General features: G+C 46.6%; 1 protein-coding gene across 1 annotated transcript in view; it reads right to left on the bottom strand.

Moving 5' to 3' along the window:
- gcgra (glucagon receptor a) overlaps positions 1–17,924 on the bottom strand; it is a 93,484-nt gene that overhangs the window by 33,238 nt on the left and 42,322 nt on the right. Inside the window, exon 2 of the mRNA XM_043715013.1 lies at positions 1,947–2,104. Within this exon, the coding sequence (XP_043570948.1) occupies positions 1,947–2,000 (54 nt within the window). The 5' untranslated portion in view covers positions 2,001–2,104. The remainder of the gene's footprint in view (positions 1–1,946; positions 2,105–17,924) is intronic.

Raw genomic sequence — 17,924 nt, 5'->3', positions numbered from 1 at the left:
GGGGTGGTGTGGGGGTTGGTGGTGGGGGGTTGTGGGAGGGTGGTGGGGGGGAGTGGGAGGGTGGTGGGGGGTGGTGGTGGGTGGTGGTGGGGGTGGGGTGATGGTGGTGTTGGGGAGGTGGTGTTGGGGAGGTGGTGTTGGGGAGGTGGCCCTCACCACCCCCACCATCACTACCACAATCTCTGTCACCACCATCACCACCACAATCACTGCCATCACCACCATCGCTGCCATAATCGCTGCCACCACCGCCAGCACTGCCATCACGACCACCATCACCATCACCTTCTCCAGAATTAACTAGGGATCAACCAGCAGCTGTTGGGTTGACTGTCCAGCATGGTGTTTGCATGGTTTGCAATGACATGGATTGGGTAACCAGGAGATAGGTAATGTTGAAGTGTAATGAACAGACCTTAATCAGGCGATGCTCTCTCATTGCGCTGACAATAGCTTTCTGAGTTCTCTATCCTCCAGGCTTTTCAAGTAAACCCTGGAAAAGTTTTCTCTCTGTATCTCTGAGTTGATTACATCAGAGGTGCAGGGCACAGATCAGACCTCATGATGTATCAGTACCCAGAATCCTTTGAAAACTGTGGTCTTGTATAAAGAGCTGTAATTGTTTACTTTAAAGATAATTCCCACAAACACAGCTATCTGACCAATCTGCTTTTCAATCCCTTGATGAGCAGTTTTATTCTGAGCTTTACCTTTCAGAATCTCCTGTTATTGTAGATTCTATCTCTGCCTGCATTTGTTATATCTATTTCTAACATTATTGATGTGGACAATCTTGGTCCAATCATTTACTTCCTGTTGAGACGTGTTGTAACATCTGTTCCTAGGAAGTGCAGGAGGCTATTCAGCCCCTCCAGCCTATACTGCCATTCAGTGAGGTTTTGATTGTTCATTCTATATCCCTGTCTTTGTCCCGAATGCCTCATTAACTGTGGTTTACAAAATTCTCTCTCAAACTCTGTCTTAGCATTAGTTATTGAGCTAGCATCAATGACCATTTGTGGAGGGGAATTCCAAATGCAGTGGAATTCCAAATGCCAACCGGGCTTTGCGAAAAGACCCACCTGGATCACTAATATCTGCCACCCTTACCAGCTCTGGTCCAGATGTGACTCCAGACCCACAGCAATGTGGTGAAATCTTAACTGCCCTCCGGGAAATCAGAAATGGGCAATAAATATTGGCCTGGACAGTGATGCCCACATCCCATGAATGAGTAAAACATTTGTAGCACCTTCCCTCCCAAAAGGTCTGCATCTAAGTTTTCCATCATTTCCCAAATCAAAAAGTGTGGTGCTGGAAAAGCACAGTGGGTCAGGCTGCATCCGAGGAACAGGAGAGTCGATGTTTCTGGCAAAAGCCCTTCATCAGGAATATGGGAGGTGGCCCAAGGGGGCTGAGAGATAAATGGGAGGGGTGTGTGTTGGGGGGGGGGGGGGGGGGGTGAGTGGTGGAGGTAGCTGGGAATGCGACAGGTAGGTGAAGGTGCAATTCCCTGAAGATGTTTCCTGACCCTGGATTTCCTAAAAGGGGAAAAATAGCCTCTCTCAAATTACCCTAACATGTTCCCTTTCAATAGTTCAAAAACTTTGATCAAATCACCGAATTTCAAGGAAGGCTGTGTAAACTCGCTTCATCATTTGATTCAACCTTTGCTCTCTGGTCAGTTAGTATCGAGGTCAATTTGATTATTTCCCCTTAGCTTTCCAAGATTTGTTGAAATAAATGACCCACATCCAGAGAATGAATATTAAAGCAATAATCATTGACAGGTACTAATCACATATTTAAAGACATTGTGTTAGCCTGACACTTGGTAAACACACATTGGAGGGCCATTGTCAGACATAGCTCACTCAACACAGATGGAACCCACAGCAAGTGCTCATCAGGCAAGAGACAGTTTTGGACAAAGATGGCACCCTTACCTGAAAATTCATGGACAACGGTACAAGGAGAATAAGGAATCGTGCTTGTAACATGCCTCTGTAGTGCTGCCAAAATCATTGGTGCATCAGGGGGCGTCCTGTAACGTTCAGTGCCCACATGGAGTGGCTGAGGGTATGGGAGCTGCTAACATAGCCACCTGAAACACAGGAACCACCGATCAATCAGTCAATCACATCAAACACCTAACCTAGAGTGAACGGCAGGAGCAACCAGCTGTGGACACACACAGATATATACTGTCCTGTAACACACTGCTAGCAAAGTACTAATCCACACTGCAGGAGCGAATTACTGCAGATGCTGGAGTCTGCTCTGAAAATCAAAAATGCTGGCGATCCCAGTGGGTCGGGCTGCATCCGTGGAGAGAGAGCAAGCTAACGTTTCGGCTCTTCATCAGAGCAGGTCTCAAAATGTTAGCTTGCTCTCTCCCCATGAATGCTGCCTGACCCACTGTGATCTCCAGCACTTTCTGTTTCCAGTAATAGTTTACACTGTCCTGAAATACAGTGTTAGCAGAGCATTAATTTATACTGAACAGCAACATACTGTTAGCAAAGTGCCCATTTATACTGTACTGTAATGAGCCACTGGCAAAATATTCATTTAGATTGTATTGTTACACACTGTTAGCAAGGTACTAATTTAATGGATCAAATGTAGAGAACTTTAGTTATTCTTGGCCAGGATTGCGTCCTGCATTTGAGTGTCAGATTTAGGGGGAGTCTTGATAAATAAATTACAGTGAAGGGGAGATTGGGGCAGGCATTAACTGTGCAATTACATTTCAGCTTAGACAGAGGTCATTCAGCCCATCGATTCCGAACTGACTTGTTAGCTTTCCCAGAGACCAGCAGTACTGGGCTACCTTTCCTCACCTGACCACCTCATGGTTGATGGTAACTCATTTCTGAAGGATGTCTCCAACACTGACTGAAACGTTCCCTTCTTTCCCCATTTTCAAATTCCCAGGTCACTTGCCCCAGCTCCAGTTGAATTCTCCGCAGCTCTCTGTAGGCAGGATACCAGGGCAGCGGGGAACGTGCAAAGGAGGGTAGTGTGGAGGAGATTTGCCAGAACGGTAGCAGTAATGAGGGGCTTCCATTCCACAGAGACATCAGAGAAGTCAGAATTATTCTCCTTTAAGCAGAGAACCTATGGGGGGGGGGGGGGGGGGCGGGCTTTATTAGAAATGCTCAAAACCACAAAGTTTCTCGTCAGAATCAATTGTTGCTGGTGAGTTGGTGATTTGCTAACGTTGATTCTATGACTGTGGTCAAACCAACCAGCAGCACAATGAGGAGAGACGCGTTTGACTCGAGGGGTATCTGGAGTATGAACAATTTACAATCATAGGCCATCGGCCCTTAAAAAACCAATCTGCTATACAATCAGATGGTGGCTGATCTGAGTTTTTACCCTCGACCCTATCTTCCTGCATTGAGTCATAGAGATGTACAGCACTGAAACAGACCCTTCAGTCCAACCCGTCCATGCCGACCAGATATCCCAACCCAATCTCATCCCATTGGCCAGCACCCGGCCCATATCCCTCCAAACCCTTCCTATTCATATACCCATCCAAATGCCTTTTAAATGTTGCAATTGTACCAGCCTCCACCACTTCCTCTGGCAGCTCATTCCATACACGTACCATGCTCTGTGTGGAAAGGTTGCCCCTTAGGTCTCTTTTATATCTTTCCCCTCTCACCCTAAACCTATGCTCTCTAGTTTTGGACTCCCCGACCCCAGGGAAAAGACTTTGTCTATTTATCCTATCCGTGCCCCTCATAATTTTGTAAACCTCTATAAGGTCACCCCTCAGCTTCCGACGCTCCAGGGAAAACAGCCCCAGCCTGTTCAGCCTCTCCCTATAGCTCAAATCCTCTCAACCCAACTCCTGATTTTCCAAATGACCATTCAAACAAGGAGTATGGATGGAGTTGCCTGGAAGCAAGATCCAAGCATAACTTTCAGAGGACAATTGGCTCAATGGTTGATGGGGAATAATATTATGAGAGACATGGGGAAGGGGCTAGAATTGAGTTGTCAGGGCTCAATAGCCTCCTTCAGCGCTGGCTGTGAAACAGGAGCAGGATATACTGACCCTCGGAGAGGGGGTGGGGTTTGATTTATTGTTGTCACATGTACCTCTGTACAGTGAAAAGATTTGTGAGCAGAACAGGCAGAACATATCATACAAGGACATACATATCACAGCTAGCCTAGACAGACAGAGAGGCACACAGGGTTACAGCTGCCAACAGGGACACAAAGCAAGATCAGCATTATCTGAAGTTAGAGAAGTCCATTCATCAGTCTAATAACAGCAGGGAAGAAGCTGTTTTTGAATCTGCTGATGCGTGTGTTGGAGTTTCTGTATCTTCTGCCGAAGGGAAGAGGTTGGAAGAGATTATAACTGGGGTGGGAGGGGTCTTTGATGATGTTGGCAGCCTTTCTGTGGCACCAAGAAGTGTAAATGGAGCCATGGATGGGAGGTTGGCTTCCGTGATGGCCTGCCGTGCACACAACCTTCTGTAGTTTCTTACAGTCCCGAGCAGAGCAGTTACCGTACCAGACTGTTATGCACTCGGACAGTATGCTTTCAATAATGCATCTGTAAAAGTTGGTGAACATGTTGAATTTCCTTAGCATGCTGACAAAGAAGAGATGTTGCTATGCCTTCTTGACTGTCACACCCACGTGGATGGTCCAGGCCAGATCATCGGTGATTGTCCCTCCGAGAAACCTGACACTCTTGACCCTCTCTGCCTCAGCTCCATGGATGTAGATAGGGCATGTTCTCTCTGCCTCAGCTCCATGGATGTAGATAGGGCATGTCCTCTCTGCCATTCAATATAATGATTGAACTTTTACAGCAAATCCAATTTCACACCCCATCTGATATCCCCCAATTCCCATAGTGTTCAAACATCGCTCCATTTCAGTCTTGAATATACTTCAGTGACTGAACATCCACTGCTCTCCGGGCTAAAGAATTACAATGAATCACAATGTTGAGGGAAGACATTTTCATCTTAGTCCAAAACAGCCAATTGCTTATTTCGGTTCTCTAGACTCCCCAGCCATAGGGAACGGTCATGCAGTATTGACCATGACACGCATCTCCAGGAATTGCATAGATTTCAATTACATCACCTCTTGTCCTTCTAAACCATAGAGAGCATATGCTCATTTGACTCAACTTCACCACGTTGGCCAATGTTCCCATCTCAAGGATGATCATAGAATCCCTACAATGCAGAAAGAAGCCATTCAGCCTAGTGAGTCTACAAGAAGCTTGGAGACTGACCCCACTCAGACCCTCCCCACTATTCCCATGCCTCCCATGGCGAACCCACCCGAACCTGCACATCCCTGGGCACTACTGGATAATTTCCCATGGCCAATCCACCCTAACCTGCACATTCCTGGGCACTACGGGACAATTTAGCACGGCCAATCCACCCTAACCTGCACATCCCTGGACGCTATGGGACAATTTAGCACAGCCAACCCACCCTAACCTGCACATCTTTGGACTGTGGGAGGAAACCCACATAGACACGGGGAGAACATGCAAACTCCACACAGACAGTCAGCCGAGGCTGGAATCAAACCTGGATCCCTGGCGCTGTAAGGCAGCAGTGCTAACCACTGAGCCACTGTGCTGCTACTTAATCTAATGAATCGTCATTGATCTCCCTCCAAGCCAGGTATATCCTCCTGCACATAATATTCCAGGTGTAGACTCACCAAACCCTGTATAATGAGACTTCCTTACTCTTGTTCTCCAATCTTCTTGCCATTAGAGCTAACATGTCTCTTCCTTTCTGTCCTTGTAGGTTACAGTTCTGTGATCCATGCACTAGGATAACCAATTCCCCTCCAGATATCGATGTTTACTAAAGTTGCCATGGTCTAGAGGACCACTCTCCCATTAGAGAGGCACAACTGGGCAGGGGGAAGAAGGAGACTTCTCACGGTAACCTCAGCTGCTGTGGATTGGACTCATCCTGTTGCCGTAAGACTGCATCAAATCAGCATTCAGCTAACTCACCCCGGCAACATTTACTAGTCCCTCACTTTCTCAAGCATCTACTGCTCTGTTCTTCCTCATTAACAACCTCACACTTTCTGACCTTACAGTGCGTCAGTCACTTGCTTGTCCAAACACTGGACCAGTTTCTACCCCTTCCCATAGACCCTTTTGAAATATAGAAGATAGGTGCAGGAGGAGGCCATTCGGCCACTGGACCAGTTTCTATCCCTTGGCATAGACCCTTTTGAAATATAGAAGATAGGTGCAGGAGGAGGCCATTCGGCCCAGCTCCGCCATTCATTATGATCATGGCTGACCATCCAATTCAATAACCTAATCCTGCTCTCTCCTGATTATCTTTGATCCCATTCACCCCAAGTGTTATATCCAGCCGTATTTTGAATACATTAGCCAGCATTAAGACAAAGGGAGAGAGAGGGAATTGGTGGCGGTTTAACCTGAGGGTCACCATGCCTCCAGGGGGAGGAGTTTTGAGAAGGAGATTCCTTCGTGGTGACCCCAGTCAGTTGCAGGAATTGAACCCACGCTGTTGGCGACACTGTACCTCAAACCCAGCCGTCCAGCCAACTGAACTGACCAAACCCCTTAGCAGCTGCATTGCTTCCTCCGTGGCTTTAGAAATAGCCAATAAAATGGTCGATGATGGTGTTACTCTTGCTCTCAATATGTAATCAGCCAGATGCCAATGGCTACAATGGTCAGTCGAGTGTCAGTTATACCTGACCTGCCAGCACATTTTACTGCAGGTGGTTTAGTCATTTAGTCATTTAGCCAGCTCACAATTAAAATACCCAACGGCACACAAGGCAGAAAGGATGGAGCCAGCTCCCAGGCCCAGCTCCTTCTTGTTGGGAAGTTCATGGTCATATACACAGAAACATGGGTCACTTGGTTTCAGCTCTAATCCAAAGTTCAAACCTCGCTCTCTGTCATTGTTTAGCTTCTGGAATGCGCACGCTTCTCTCTGCCTTCAGCTGCCCTTTAGGGCGGGTTGGTATCTTCCATCAGAGCTACCAGTTTGTTGAGCCAATGGTGACACTTGCTGTTGGTCCCACCGTCATGTGACAGGAAAAGGGAGATTGGGCTAACGAGGTGAGGTTAAGGAAACCCTGATTTGATGTGGAGAGGACGGATTATAAAACTATCTGCTAAACCAGTCACCAATGAGCTGACTCATATTCTGTAAACACTGCCACACAGCTTGACCTCAGTTCTACAGAAAGTGGCAGGCAGGCTAAGGGCTTTTATACACAGAACCAAGCAAACAAGTGAAACAAAAGTACGCAGCACACAGAAACACTTTTAAAAAAATGTTTGCAACATGCCAGTCACTGACAAGGCCAGCATTTATCACAGATTCCTCACCCCCTCGCCCTCCCTCTCCCCCTCACCATCCCTCTCCCTGTCCCTCCCTGACCCTCTCCCTGTCCCTTTCCCTCTCTCCCTCTCCCTAGCCCTCTCCTTCTCTCTTCCTGTCCCTCTCCCTCTCTCTGCCCCCCTCCCTCTCCCTGTCCCTGTCTCACTCCCTGTCCCACTCCCTCTCCGTCTCCCTCTCCCTGTCCCTCTCCCACTCCCACTCCCTCTCCCTCTCCCTCTCTCTGAGGCAGGTGGGCACCTACTTTCTCCTTCAGTTGCGGATTGATAACAATCAAGGAACTTGCATTTATACCAGGGCACGTCAAACAAAAGGTAAGTATCAGTAAAGCCAGGATAAACTGAGGATTATGAATCACTTCAGAGTCCGTCTGTATGGACTGATGCAGCAGTAGCAGCACGTGAGGCATTCTGATGGGGCTAGAAAGATTAGCCAGTCCCAAGGTAACTACATTCTACCTGGACAATAACTATGTGAGTCCAGGTCGTGAACGGTCCCCATCTGTACTTCAGGAATAACAAATGCCCTGACATTGGCCACACAAATTAGATGGTGTTGGGTATGGGGAAGTGGGTAACCTTTGAGTCTTTCAGTGTAAACTAAAGTCAGCTGGCTTTCCTCAGCTTGGCCAGGACTGTAACTCTGTACACTCAGGTTAGAGTGTAGATATATGGTAAGAGCCACTGGGTCAATGACAGAAGCAAATGGTTGCCAAGAAATCTGAAAGAAGACACAAAGTTTACACCTGTACACCAATGTCCGTAGGGTTACACATAAGGTTTGTAATGTGTGGCATTGCCACGTTCACTTGATCCCAAACTATTTGGTGAAATATGAAACTGGAGACTAATACTGGTCCTGACAGTAGGTACTGTGACAGGCTGCAGCAATACATTTGTCTATTCTTTACTGACTAATACAGCAGCCTCTCTTCACCCCATTTTAAATAAATTAGTTAGACCAACAAACCCAGGAGATGGCAGCCCCTTATAAACAGGAGGTTTCAGAGCCCGGGTGTCTCTGGAGAAGGAGCACGTGGTGTCCACCAACACTCTTGAGCTGTTCAGGGAGAGGGGGGCACCGCAGGAAGTGGAGTGTTTTATTTGGCCCTCCAACTCTATTTTGATTTAATCCTTGCCCTCCCCCACCCTTTGAGGTGAAGGGCACTGCTTGTCACTGACGACTTGGATGTTTCCTATCTTCCTGCTGGTGGGAATTGAATAGAGATTTGTGCACCTTGTGTCTCTCACTGTGTCTCACACCTGCACATACACAACATCGGTGCTGGGGATAATATAAGCACTACCGCAGTTAGGTGGTAGTGTGGAGGTAAAAGGAAGAAAAAAACCAAAAAAAAAATATATTAGAGTCTCCCCAGTTTAGGGCACTGACTCTGAAGGAAAAAGGAAAAAAAATTAAACAGGAGGTTTCCCCCAAGACAAACAATTACCCAGATGAAACCCCAGCCTCTCTTTGTATATGGTTCTAGTACCTCAGTACACAACACTCTTCACAAACATAACTAACATACGTGTACATATGTGGTGAATGGGCTCTTGTGGCACAGTGGTAGTGTCTGTACCTCTGATCTAGGAGACCTAGATTCAAGTCCAACCCACTTTAGAGGTAAGTCACAACATCTCTGAACAGGGGTTGACTAATATGTAGCGTTGCCAAAGTCGGTGAGGTGTGGCATCAGGCTCTGGTAGTGTCTCTTCCTTGGTTTTATTGCCAAGTTTCTGTCTAGAGGTGACTGAAAAATTGATAACCTTAAAATGGGGAAAGGAGAGGGTGGGGATCAGAAACCAAGATAGGAAAGGAGCTACAAAGGCAGCGCAGACGTTGTTAACTGATGCCCAATTCCCATAAACAAAGCAGGTGGGAGCTGACACCAGTGATGCCAGAACACAATATCGAGGTATGTAGATCAGAGACTTGGGGACAGTGAGGACTGCAGATGCTGGAAGGCGAAAGTGGGCACTGCAGTTGCTGGAGATTAGAGTCAAGATTAGAGTGGTGCTGGAAAAGCATGGCATGTCAGGCAGCATCCAAGGAGCAGGAGAATCGACGTTTCGGGCAAAAGCCCTTCATCAGGAATGCTGGATTCCAGTGGATGCTGGAATTCAGGTGCTCCTTGGATGCTGTCTGACCTGCTATGCTTTTCCAGCCTCATGTTTAGTGTGGCACAGTGGCTCAGTGGTTAGCACTGCTGCCTCATAGCACCAGGGTCCCAGGTTCGATTCCAGCCTCCTGTGACTGTGTGTGTGGAGTTTGCACATTCTCCCTGTGGGTGTGCTCTGGTTTCCTCCCACAGTCACAAAGATGTGCAGGTCAGGTGAATTGGCCATGCTAAATTGCCCGTAGTGTTAGTGCATTAGTCAGAGGGAAATGGGGCTGGGTGGGTTACTCTCCGGAGGGTCGGTGTGGACTGTTTGGGCCGAAGGGCCTGTTTCCACACTGTAGGGAATCTAATCTGTTGACGGTGGATCAGTGAAATTGGTTGCAAAGGCAAAATCACCATCACAGGAAAGTTTAATTTTCACATCGACCATCTAATGCTCAGCATATCTCAATGAGTTTCTCCAATGTTTCCCGATCCACCTTCTCATAAAATGTGTTAGGATTGATATGGGACCATGCCACACTGGGCTTGGTACGGTGTAACCAATCTGAATGAATGAGTAAACTGTCAGGAAGTGAGCATCTGGTGAACAGAGACCATGCGACGACGGAGTTTGAGAAGGAGAAAGATCACATGCGATCCAAGGTTATAAAGTTAACCTCAGGGAGGTTGACTTTCACAGAACGCAGCAGAAGCTGAACACGTTAAACTGCATCAAAGTGTCAGCTGCACACCTTCGGGGAAAACTGAGAGGTATCCAATGCAAATACTTCCCCTTCCTGAGTAAAGCCTTGACTTAGAAAGTCTCGCTATCACAGCCAGTATTGGAGATAAGAGGCAGCATAAGGTTAAAATGCCAAGGAAAGTGATGATTCAACAGACTGGGAGGAAAGGATGATCAAACTAATTAGCAGGCGAATGACCAATTCATAAAGAGAAGAGAAATATTGAAAAGCATAAAGGATACACTAGTATCAGAACTGCAAATAAGGACTCAGTGAAACAAATGAGTAATGTGAAGGCTGGTAGTGGAATTTTATACGTACTTGAAGAGTAAGAGAAATCCTTAGGGAAAAGTGAACCCTTTAAAACAGACACAGATAGTGTCATAGGCAAACTGGTCACCGGGCAGATTTACCAATTCAGTGTTCATAATTTAGTGGGTGGCAACTAATACTGCTTTGTCCCACGTCCCAAGAAAGGTATTCTTTAAATGGTTATCTTTTAAATATGATTTGGAGATGCCGGTGTTGGACTGGGGTGTACAAAGTTAAAAATCACACAACACCAGGTTATAGTCCAACAGGTTTAATTGGAAGCACTAGCGTTCAGAGCGACGCTCCTTCATCAGGTGTTTGTGAAGGGCTTCTTTTAAATAGTCCTGATGAAAGGGTCTGACCTGAAACATCATTCCCCTCTTCCTGTGATGCTACTTAACCTGCTGGGATTCTCCAGCTCCACACTTTACCCACTCTGATCTCCAGCATCAGCAGTTCTCACTCTCTCCCACTCCGTTAAAATGTCTAACAATTCGAGAGGACATTGGGACCTCGGATAAAAAAATATCTCCAAGCGGTATCTTGGCTCTGTCAGCTGGATCACATTGGCTAGCATTCTGAGTTTGGAAGGAATAAAAACAGGAATTGCTGGAGAAACTCAGCAGGTCTGGCAGCAACCGTGAAGAGAAAACGTAACCAGTGACCCTTCTTCGGAACTGAGCGCAGCTGGGAAACTGCAGTGTTTAAGGTGATGATGGCGGTGGCAGTTGGGGTGGGGGGGGGGGGGGATTCAGAGAAGGAGAGACAGAGAAGGGGTGGGCTGGCCGAGGCATTGTTGAGAGTAAGCCAGGGAAGAAGAGAAGCTAGATAGGTGATAATGGGGACTATGAGGAGATGAAACAGGTTATACAGTGAATTGAGTTGCACAGCACAGAAACTTTGGTCCAACTCATCCATGTCAACCAGATATCCTAACCTAATCTAGTCCCATTTCTAAGCACTTAGCCTATATCCTTCTAAACCCTTCTTATTCATATACCCATCTAGATGCCTTTTTAAGTGTTGTAATTGTAACAGCCTCCAACACTTCCTCTGGCAGCTCATTCCATACATGCACTCTGTCTCTACCCCATGGGGTAATGGGATCTCAATTCACCTTCTCTCTCTATCCCAGGGGCAACAGGACTATATTCACCCTCTTTGCATGAAAAAGTTGCCCCTTACATCCCTTTTAAATCTTTCCCCTCTCACCCTAAACCTGTGCTCTCTACTTTGGGACTCCCCCATCCCAAGGAAAATACTTTGTCTATTTATCCCCTCCATGCCCCTCATGATTTTATAGACCAAATCTCACTGCAAACACCATAACGTATTTAGAATCATAGAGTCATACAGCACAGAAACTTTGGTCCAACTCATCCATGTCAACCAGATATCCTAACCTAATCTAGTCCCATTTCTAAGCACTTAGCCTATATCCTTCTAAACCCTTCTTATTCATATACCCATCCAGATGCCTTTTTAAGTGTTGTAATTGTACCAGCCTCCAACACTTCCTCTGGCAGCTCATTCCATACACGCACTCTGTCTCTACCCCATGGGGTAATGGGATCTCAATTCACCTTCTTTCTCTATCCCGGGACAACAGGACTATATTCACCCTCTATGCATGAAAACGTTGCCCCTTAAGTCCCTTTTAAATCTTTCCCCTCTCACCCTAAACCTGTGCTCTCTACTTTGGGACTCCCCCATCCCAGGGAAAATACTTTGTCTATTTATCCTCTCCATGCCCCTCATGATTTTATAGACCTCTATAAGGTCACCCCTCAGCCTCTGACGCTCCAGGGAAAACAGCTGCAGCCTATTCAACCTCTCCCTATAGCAACATCCTTGTAAATCTTTTCTGAACCCTTTCAAGTTTCACAACATCTGTCCCTGTGGCAGAGAGACCAGAATTGAATGCAGTATTCCAATAGTGGCCTAACCAATGTCCTGTATTGTCGCAACAGAATTAACATCAGCTGTGCTGAAAGCCAAGTGCAGGAGCTGGGTATGGGATAGGTCAGAGATGGAAGAGATGTTCATGTTCTGAAATTGTTAAACTCAATGTTAACTCCTCCTCTATATGGTGTGGTGGATGCCAACAATGGTCATTCTTTAGGTAACAATAGTAAAGCTTTAACTGATATGAAGTGATCGATAGCAGTTGATTAATGAGAAATAACTGTCAATCCGCATCACATAACAATGCATTCATTTAGCACAAAAATCAATACTAGCATTGTACTGTGGTTCACCATTGTAAGTTATGGGGATACCCAAACAATTAAAAAGGTTCCCAAACTCTCATTAGTTTGCAGCATTTGAGTGAAGTTAATGAAAGCCAATAGTATGTTCTTCTGCAGAAATGAAATGAAGGAACAGGCACTGACCTGGAGGTGATTCTAACTTAGAATGATCTTGCTGTGACATCACCTGGGCTTGGCTTTATTCTTTACTGACTACAATAATTCAAGAAAATGTTCCCAGCTGTTTGTGAAATGGAAGGAAGTTTTGGCTCTTCCCTTACCACAGGGGTAATGGGACCTCATCCCACCCTCTCACTCTACCCCAGGGGTAATGGGACCTCATCCCACCCTCTCACTCTACCCCAGGGATAATGGGACCTCATCCCACCCTCTCACTCTACCCCAGGGGTAATGGGACCTCATCCCACCATCTCTCTCTATCCCAGGGCAATAGGACCTCAACTCACCCTCGTTTCCTTCATGCAACAGTGCGTGTCCCTCCACTTGCTACCCTGTAGGAGGGGTAAACTCTTGAGAGTGTGTGGCCCGAGTTCACGGCTCTCCAGGGCAGAGTTCCTGATGCTCTAACTCTGTTTACCTGGCTGAGCTATTGGGGTCAGCTCCCATTCTGTTCCGTACAGCTGACTGGGTCAAGTGGCAATTGATGGCTGTGTTAAGTTGTGTACATTACTGCGCTGCTTTTCAACAGGATGAAGTGCAGGCTGTGAGTGTAAGGCAGCAAGCTTGTCAAATAAATCCACTTGTTTGTCACTTTGCAATCTCCTCCTCAGACAGCACGAGCCGAGAGCAAAGAGGGGAAGGAATCTTTGCCTGTGATTGTGGGGGGTGGGTCAGACAGGCAGTGAGAACGGGAAAGCAGCGCCAGTGATGGATGGTGACCCACTCTGACTGAAACAGTCCCAGCCTTTCAGAGAAGAGAGGATCAGACGACAGCAGTGAGGCACCACCCTGTAGACCTCCTGCTGGAATCCACCTCTGCTATCTATCCTGAGGAGAATGGTCTGCAGTTTCACAGAATGATCAGAGTCGGGGAGGTGTGGGGGGAAGCTTGAAGCAACAGCTTGTGTTGGGGGAACCTAAAGACCCCATTTATATGTTCTGACCCATCTGTTCGGGAAAGGTATCACGCCCTTATGGAGCAGATGGGACTTGAACACAGCCCCTCCTGGCTCAGAGATTGGGACACTCACTCAAGAAAAGGAGGGGGAGAGCAGAGCACTGAGCCGCACCGAAAACAGAAACTGCTGGAAAAGCTCAGCAGATCTGGCAGCATCTGTGGAGAGAAATCAGAGTTGACGTTTCAGGTCAAGTGACCCTTCCTCAGAACCGATGGGAGGTAGGAAAGGGTTGGTTTGTATGCAGAAGATGGGGTGGGGGGCAGGCAGGGGGTAAGGAGTAAATGAAAGGTGGAGATACAGGCCCAAGAAAGAGAAGAACACTTGGACAGATAAAGGAATCGATAACGATCTGGCTGGGAGGGTGAGTAGCTATTCATGGGGACTGTTAGTGGCCACCAATGGGTGACTGAATCCACTTGTGAAAAAAGAGACAAACCCGCCTGAGGAATGTCTGAAGGTTTCAGGCGGAGTCACTCTCAGGATTTGGTCAGTGACAAACAAAAATACAGAGAGAGAGACAGACAGACAGACAGAGAGACAGACAGAGAGACAGAAACTAGGAGGGGGAGTAGGTCATTCAGCCCATCAAGCCTAATCCCCCATTCAATATACTCACAGCTGATCCTCTATCTCAATGACATACTCCTGCTTTCCCCCCGGACCCTCTAAACGTTGATCTCTTCCTTAGCCTCCAAGGCCTTCCCTGGTTGAGAATTCCACAGGTTCAAGAGCCAGACATGGACCCAGCCATCATACATTCTCGTGACTGTATCACCGGGTTAGAAGCCACATGTAATCAGTCAGTGCTCCTACATCACCAATCTTTCATAGAATCATTGTGGGCGGCACGGTGGCACAGTGGTTAGCACTGCTGCCTCACAGCGCCATGAGACCCAGGTTCAATTCCCGACTCAGGCGACTGACTGTGTGGAGTTTGCACATTCTCCCCGTGTCTGCGTGGGTTTCCTCCGGGTGCTCCGGTTTCCTCCCACAGTCCAAAGATGTGCAGGTCAGGTGAATTGGCCATGCTAAATTGCCAGTAGTGTTAGGTAAGGGGTAAATGTCGGGGTATGGGTGGGTTTCGCTTCGGCGGGTCGGTGTGGACTTGTTGGGCCGAAGGGCCTGTTTCCACACTGTAAGTAATCTAATCATTGCCTGGTTACATTGTGGAAAGTGGACCTTTGGCCCATTGTTTCTATGCTAGCTCTCTGAGAGAGTGTCTCAGCTAAAGGCACTCACCTGCCTTTTAACACTGCAGCATTTTTGCCTTCACGTAAGGATCCAATTTCCTTTTGAAACCCTTGATCGAACCTGCCACCGCCACACTGACAGGGCCCAAATACTTTCCCTCACATTTCGCTTCTCTTGCCACTTGCAATAAATTGGCATCCTCTGATAATCCATCTGTCTATCTGGACAGCTTCTCCCCAGTAACTCCGTGTGGACCCCTAATGATTTTGAATATCTCAGTCAAATCTCCTCTAAACCTTCTCTTCTCTAAGAACAGTCCCAACTTCACGATTCTATCTGTGGAATTGCGGTCGCTTATCTCCTGATCTACTCTTGTCAGTCTTTTCTGAATCCTCTCCCTCAGTTCTGTGTGAAAATGGCTGATGAATGTTAGTTCTTAAGTCTGACAGTGGGTGTTTATGCAGCCCTCTCCTCATCTTACCCTACCATCAAACCCTAGATTCCTTCCTCCCTTATCCACTTCTGGTAAATGCTACCCACCTCAAACATTTCTTGTGGTAATGAATTCCAAATTCAACCAACTCACCGGGTAAAGACATTTCTGCAATACTTTATTGGACTGTTAGTAGCAACCTCTTCCTTTTGAGGTCTTGTGGGGTCAGTGGGTAGAGTGCGACCTCGAGTCAAATAGTGAGAGAGACACAGCATGGAAACAGACCCTTCGGTACAACCAGTCTATGTCAACCATAATCCCAAACTAAACTAGTCCTGCCTGCCTCCTCCTGGCCCCTATCCCTCCAAACCTTCCTGATTCATTAATTTATCCAAATGTATTTTAAATGCTGTAACTGTAGCTGCCTCCAACACCTCCTCTGGCAGCTCATTCCACACACAAACCACTCTCTGTGTAAAAAAAGTTACCCCTTCACATCCTTTTTAAACCTTTCTCCTCTCACCCTAAAAATTTGCCCCCTAGTTTTGAACTCCCCCACCCTAGGGAAAAGACCCTCATCATTTACCTTATCCATGCCCCTCATGATTTTATAAACCTCAACATGGTCATCCCTCAACTTCCTGCACTGCAGTGAAAATGTCCCGGTCCATTTTTATATCTCACACTGTCCATTCCCAGGAACATGCTGGCGAATCTCTTCTGAATCCTCGCGAGTTTAATAATGTCCTTCCTATAACAGGGTGACCAGAACTGCACACGGCCCTCCAGGCGAGGGCCTCACCAGTGTCCTGTACAACATGACGGCCTAAGTCCTACACTCAAAGGTCTGAGCAACCAGACGCTGTAAGCTCCAGTCCCATGGGTTGGGGAGGGGTAGTCTTCAGAGGGTCAGTATAGACCTATTGGGCCAAATGGCCTGTTTCTGTACCTGAAGGGATTCTATGAACAAATATATATTTTGCTTTGATTATCCAAATTAACAGCATTCAACAAAACTGCTTACTCACTCTAAACATAGTCTGTCCTTTCCCTTCCTTAAAATGACAAAATGTCAGAGAGTTGTGGTCTACCGCCTTGAGGGAGAAATCCCATTGGCAAACTACATTTGCTCACTATGGACTTAGAGCTTCTGATCCTGATTGTTGCTGCTCTGACACTATGTCACAGTTAGCAATATTCTGGCCAACTGGATCAGTGAGTGAGCTCCCCATTTCTTTACAGAGAAAATAAAGACATAAATACAGCACCATTGGAAGAAGTGGACTGGATTTATACTTAACCATAAATAATGAAGACAGAAAACTAAAAACCGATGACAAATTAATCTTGGCACAAACCCAGGTCTATTTTGGAGTTTTACTGGCAACGAATGATCTCAGCTCTGTCTCAGACTTTCAAATTATAATCTATTAATGTGTAATAGAGACATGCAGCACGGAAACAGACCCTTCGGTCCAACCAGTCCATGCCGAATATAATCCCAAACTGAACCAGTCCTACCTGCCTGCGCTTAGCCCATATCCCTCCAAACCTTTCCTATTCATGCATCCAAAATGTCTTTGAAATGTTGTAATTGTACCCACATCTCCAAACAAAATCAATAAAAATGTATCTTGAAATTATTTACAAAATAATGCAAAAGCTGCACCCTGAGGTTAAAAGCCCCATTTTTCTCCCCAGTGAATTAATAGGAGCTCTGAACACTGTCTTTCCAAGTTGATCACTGTGCACTCTGCAGTTAGACAGATGAACCCTCCTTGTGTAATTACGTTGCTGAAGGGTTTAATGTTCACGTTATATTGGCTACACCCACTCTCCTAATGTCTCTCACACACACTGTCTGGGGATGGACATGAACGGTTTGACTGCAGCTTTTCAAGGGAGCAGATGTATCTTACACTCAGCACTTCCAAGATAATGTGCTCAAATAGTTGCTCTGTTAACTGAATGGAATTGAATTATATTTGGTTTCTTGTCACATGGACTCACATGAGTTCAGTGAAAAGTTTACAAATCGCCCCTTACAGCGTCATCCTTAGGCACAAAGGTACCGAGGGACAGATTCTTGGTACAAAGCAGAAAAAATAAAGAAAACAAAGTTAAAAAGTTAAACATTACAGTTCATCTTACTAAAGAAATAAAAAAACAAAGAAACACAGTTCATCAGCACAGACAATAACCGTCTGGCCATGCTGGGGTTGCACCCCTCACAGGGGTCTGACCGACAGCAACCCACTCCCCACCTGACTTCGGGCTCAATCATGCCCACTGACCCCCAGCCCCACCCTTACTGCCTCCCTGCTACCCCCCTCCCACCCACACAGCCCCC

This window comes from Chiloscyllium plagiosum, chromosome 24, assembly GCF_004010195.1.
Source record: "Chiloscyllium plagiosum isolate BGI_BamShark_2017 chromosome 24, ASM401019v2, whole genome shotgun sequence".
In the NCBI taxonomy this organism is placed as follows: domain Eukaryota; kingdom Metazoa; phylum Chordata; class Chondrichthyes; order Orectolobiformes; family Hemiscylliidae; genus Chiloscyllium; species Chiloscyllium plagiosum.
The sequence above is the reverse complement of the archived record's forward strand: the minus strand, read 5'-3'. Positions and strand labels throughout refer to the sequence as shown.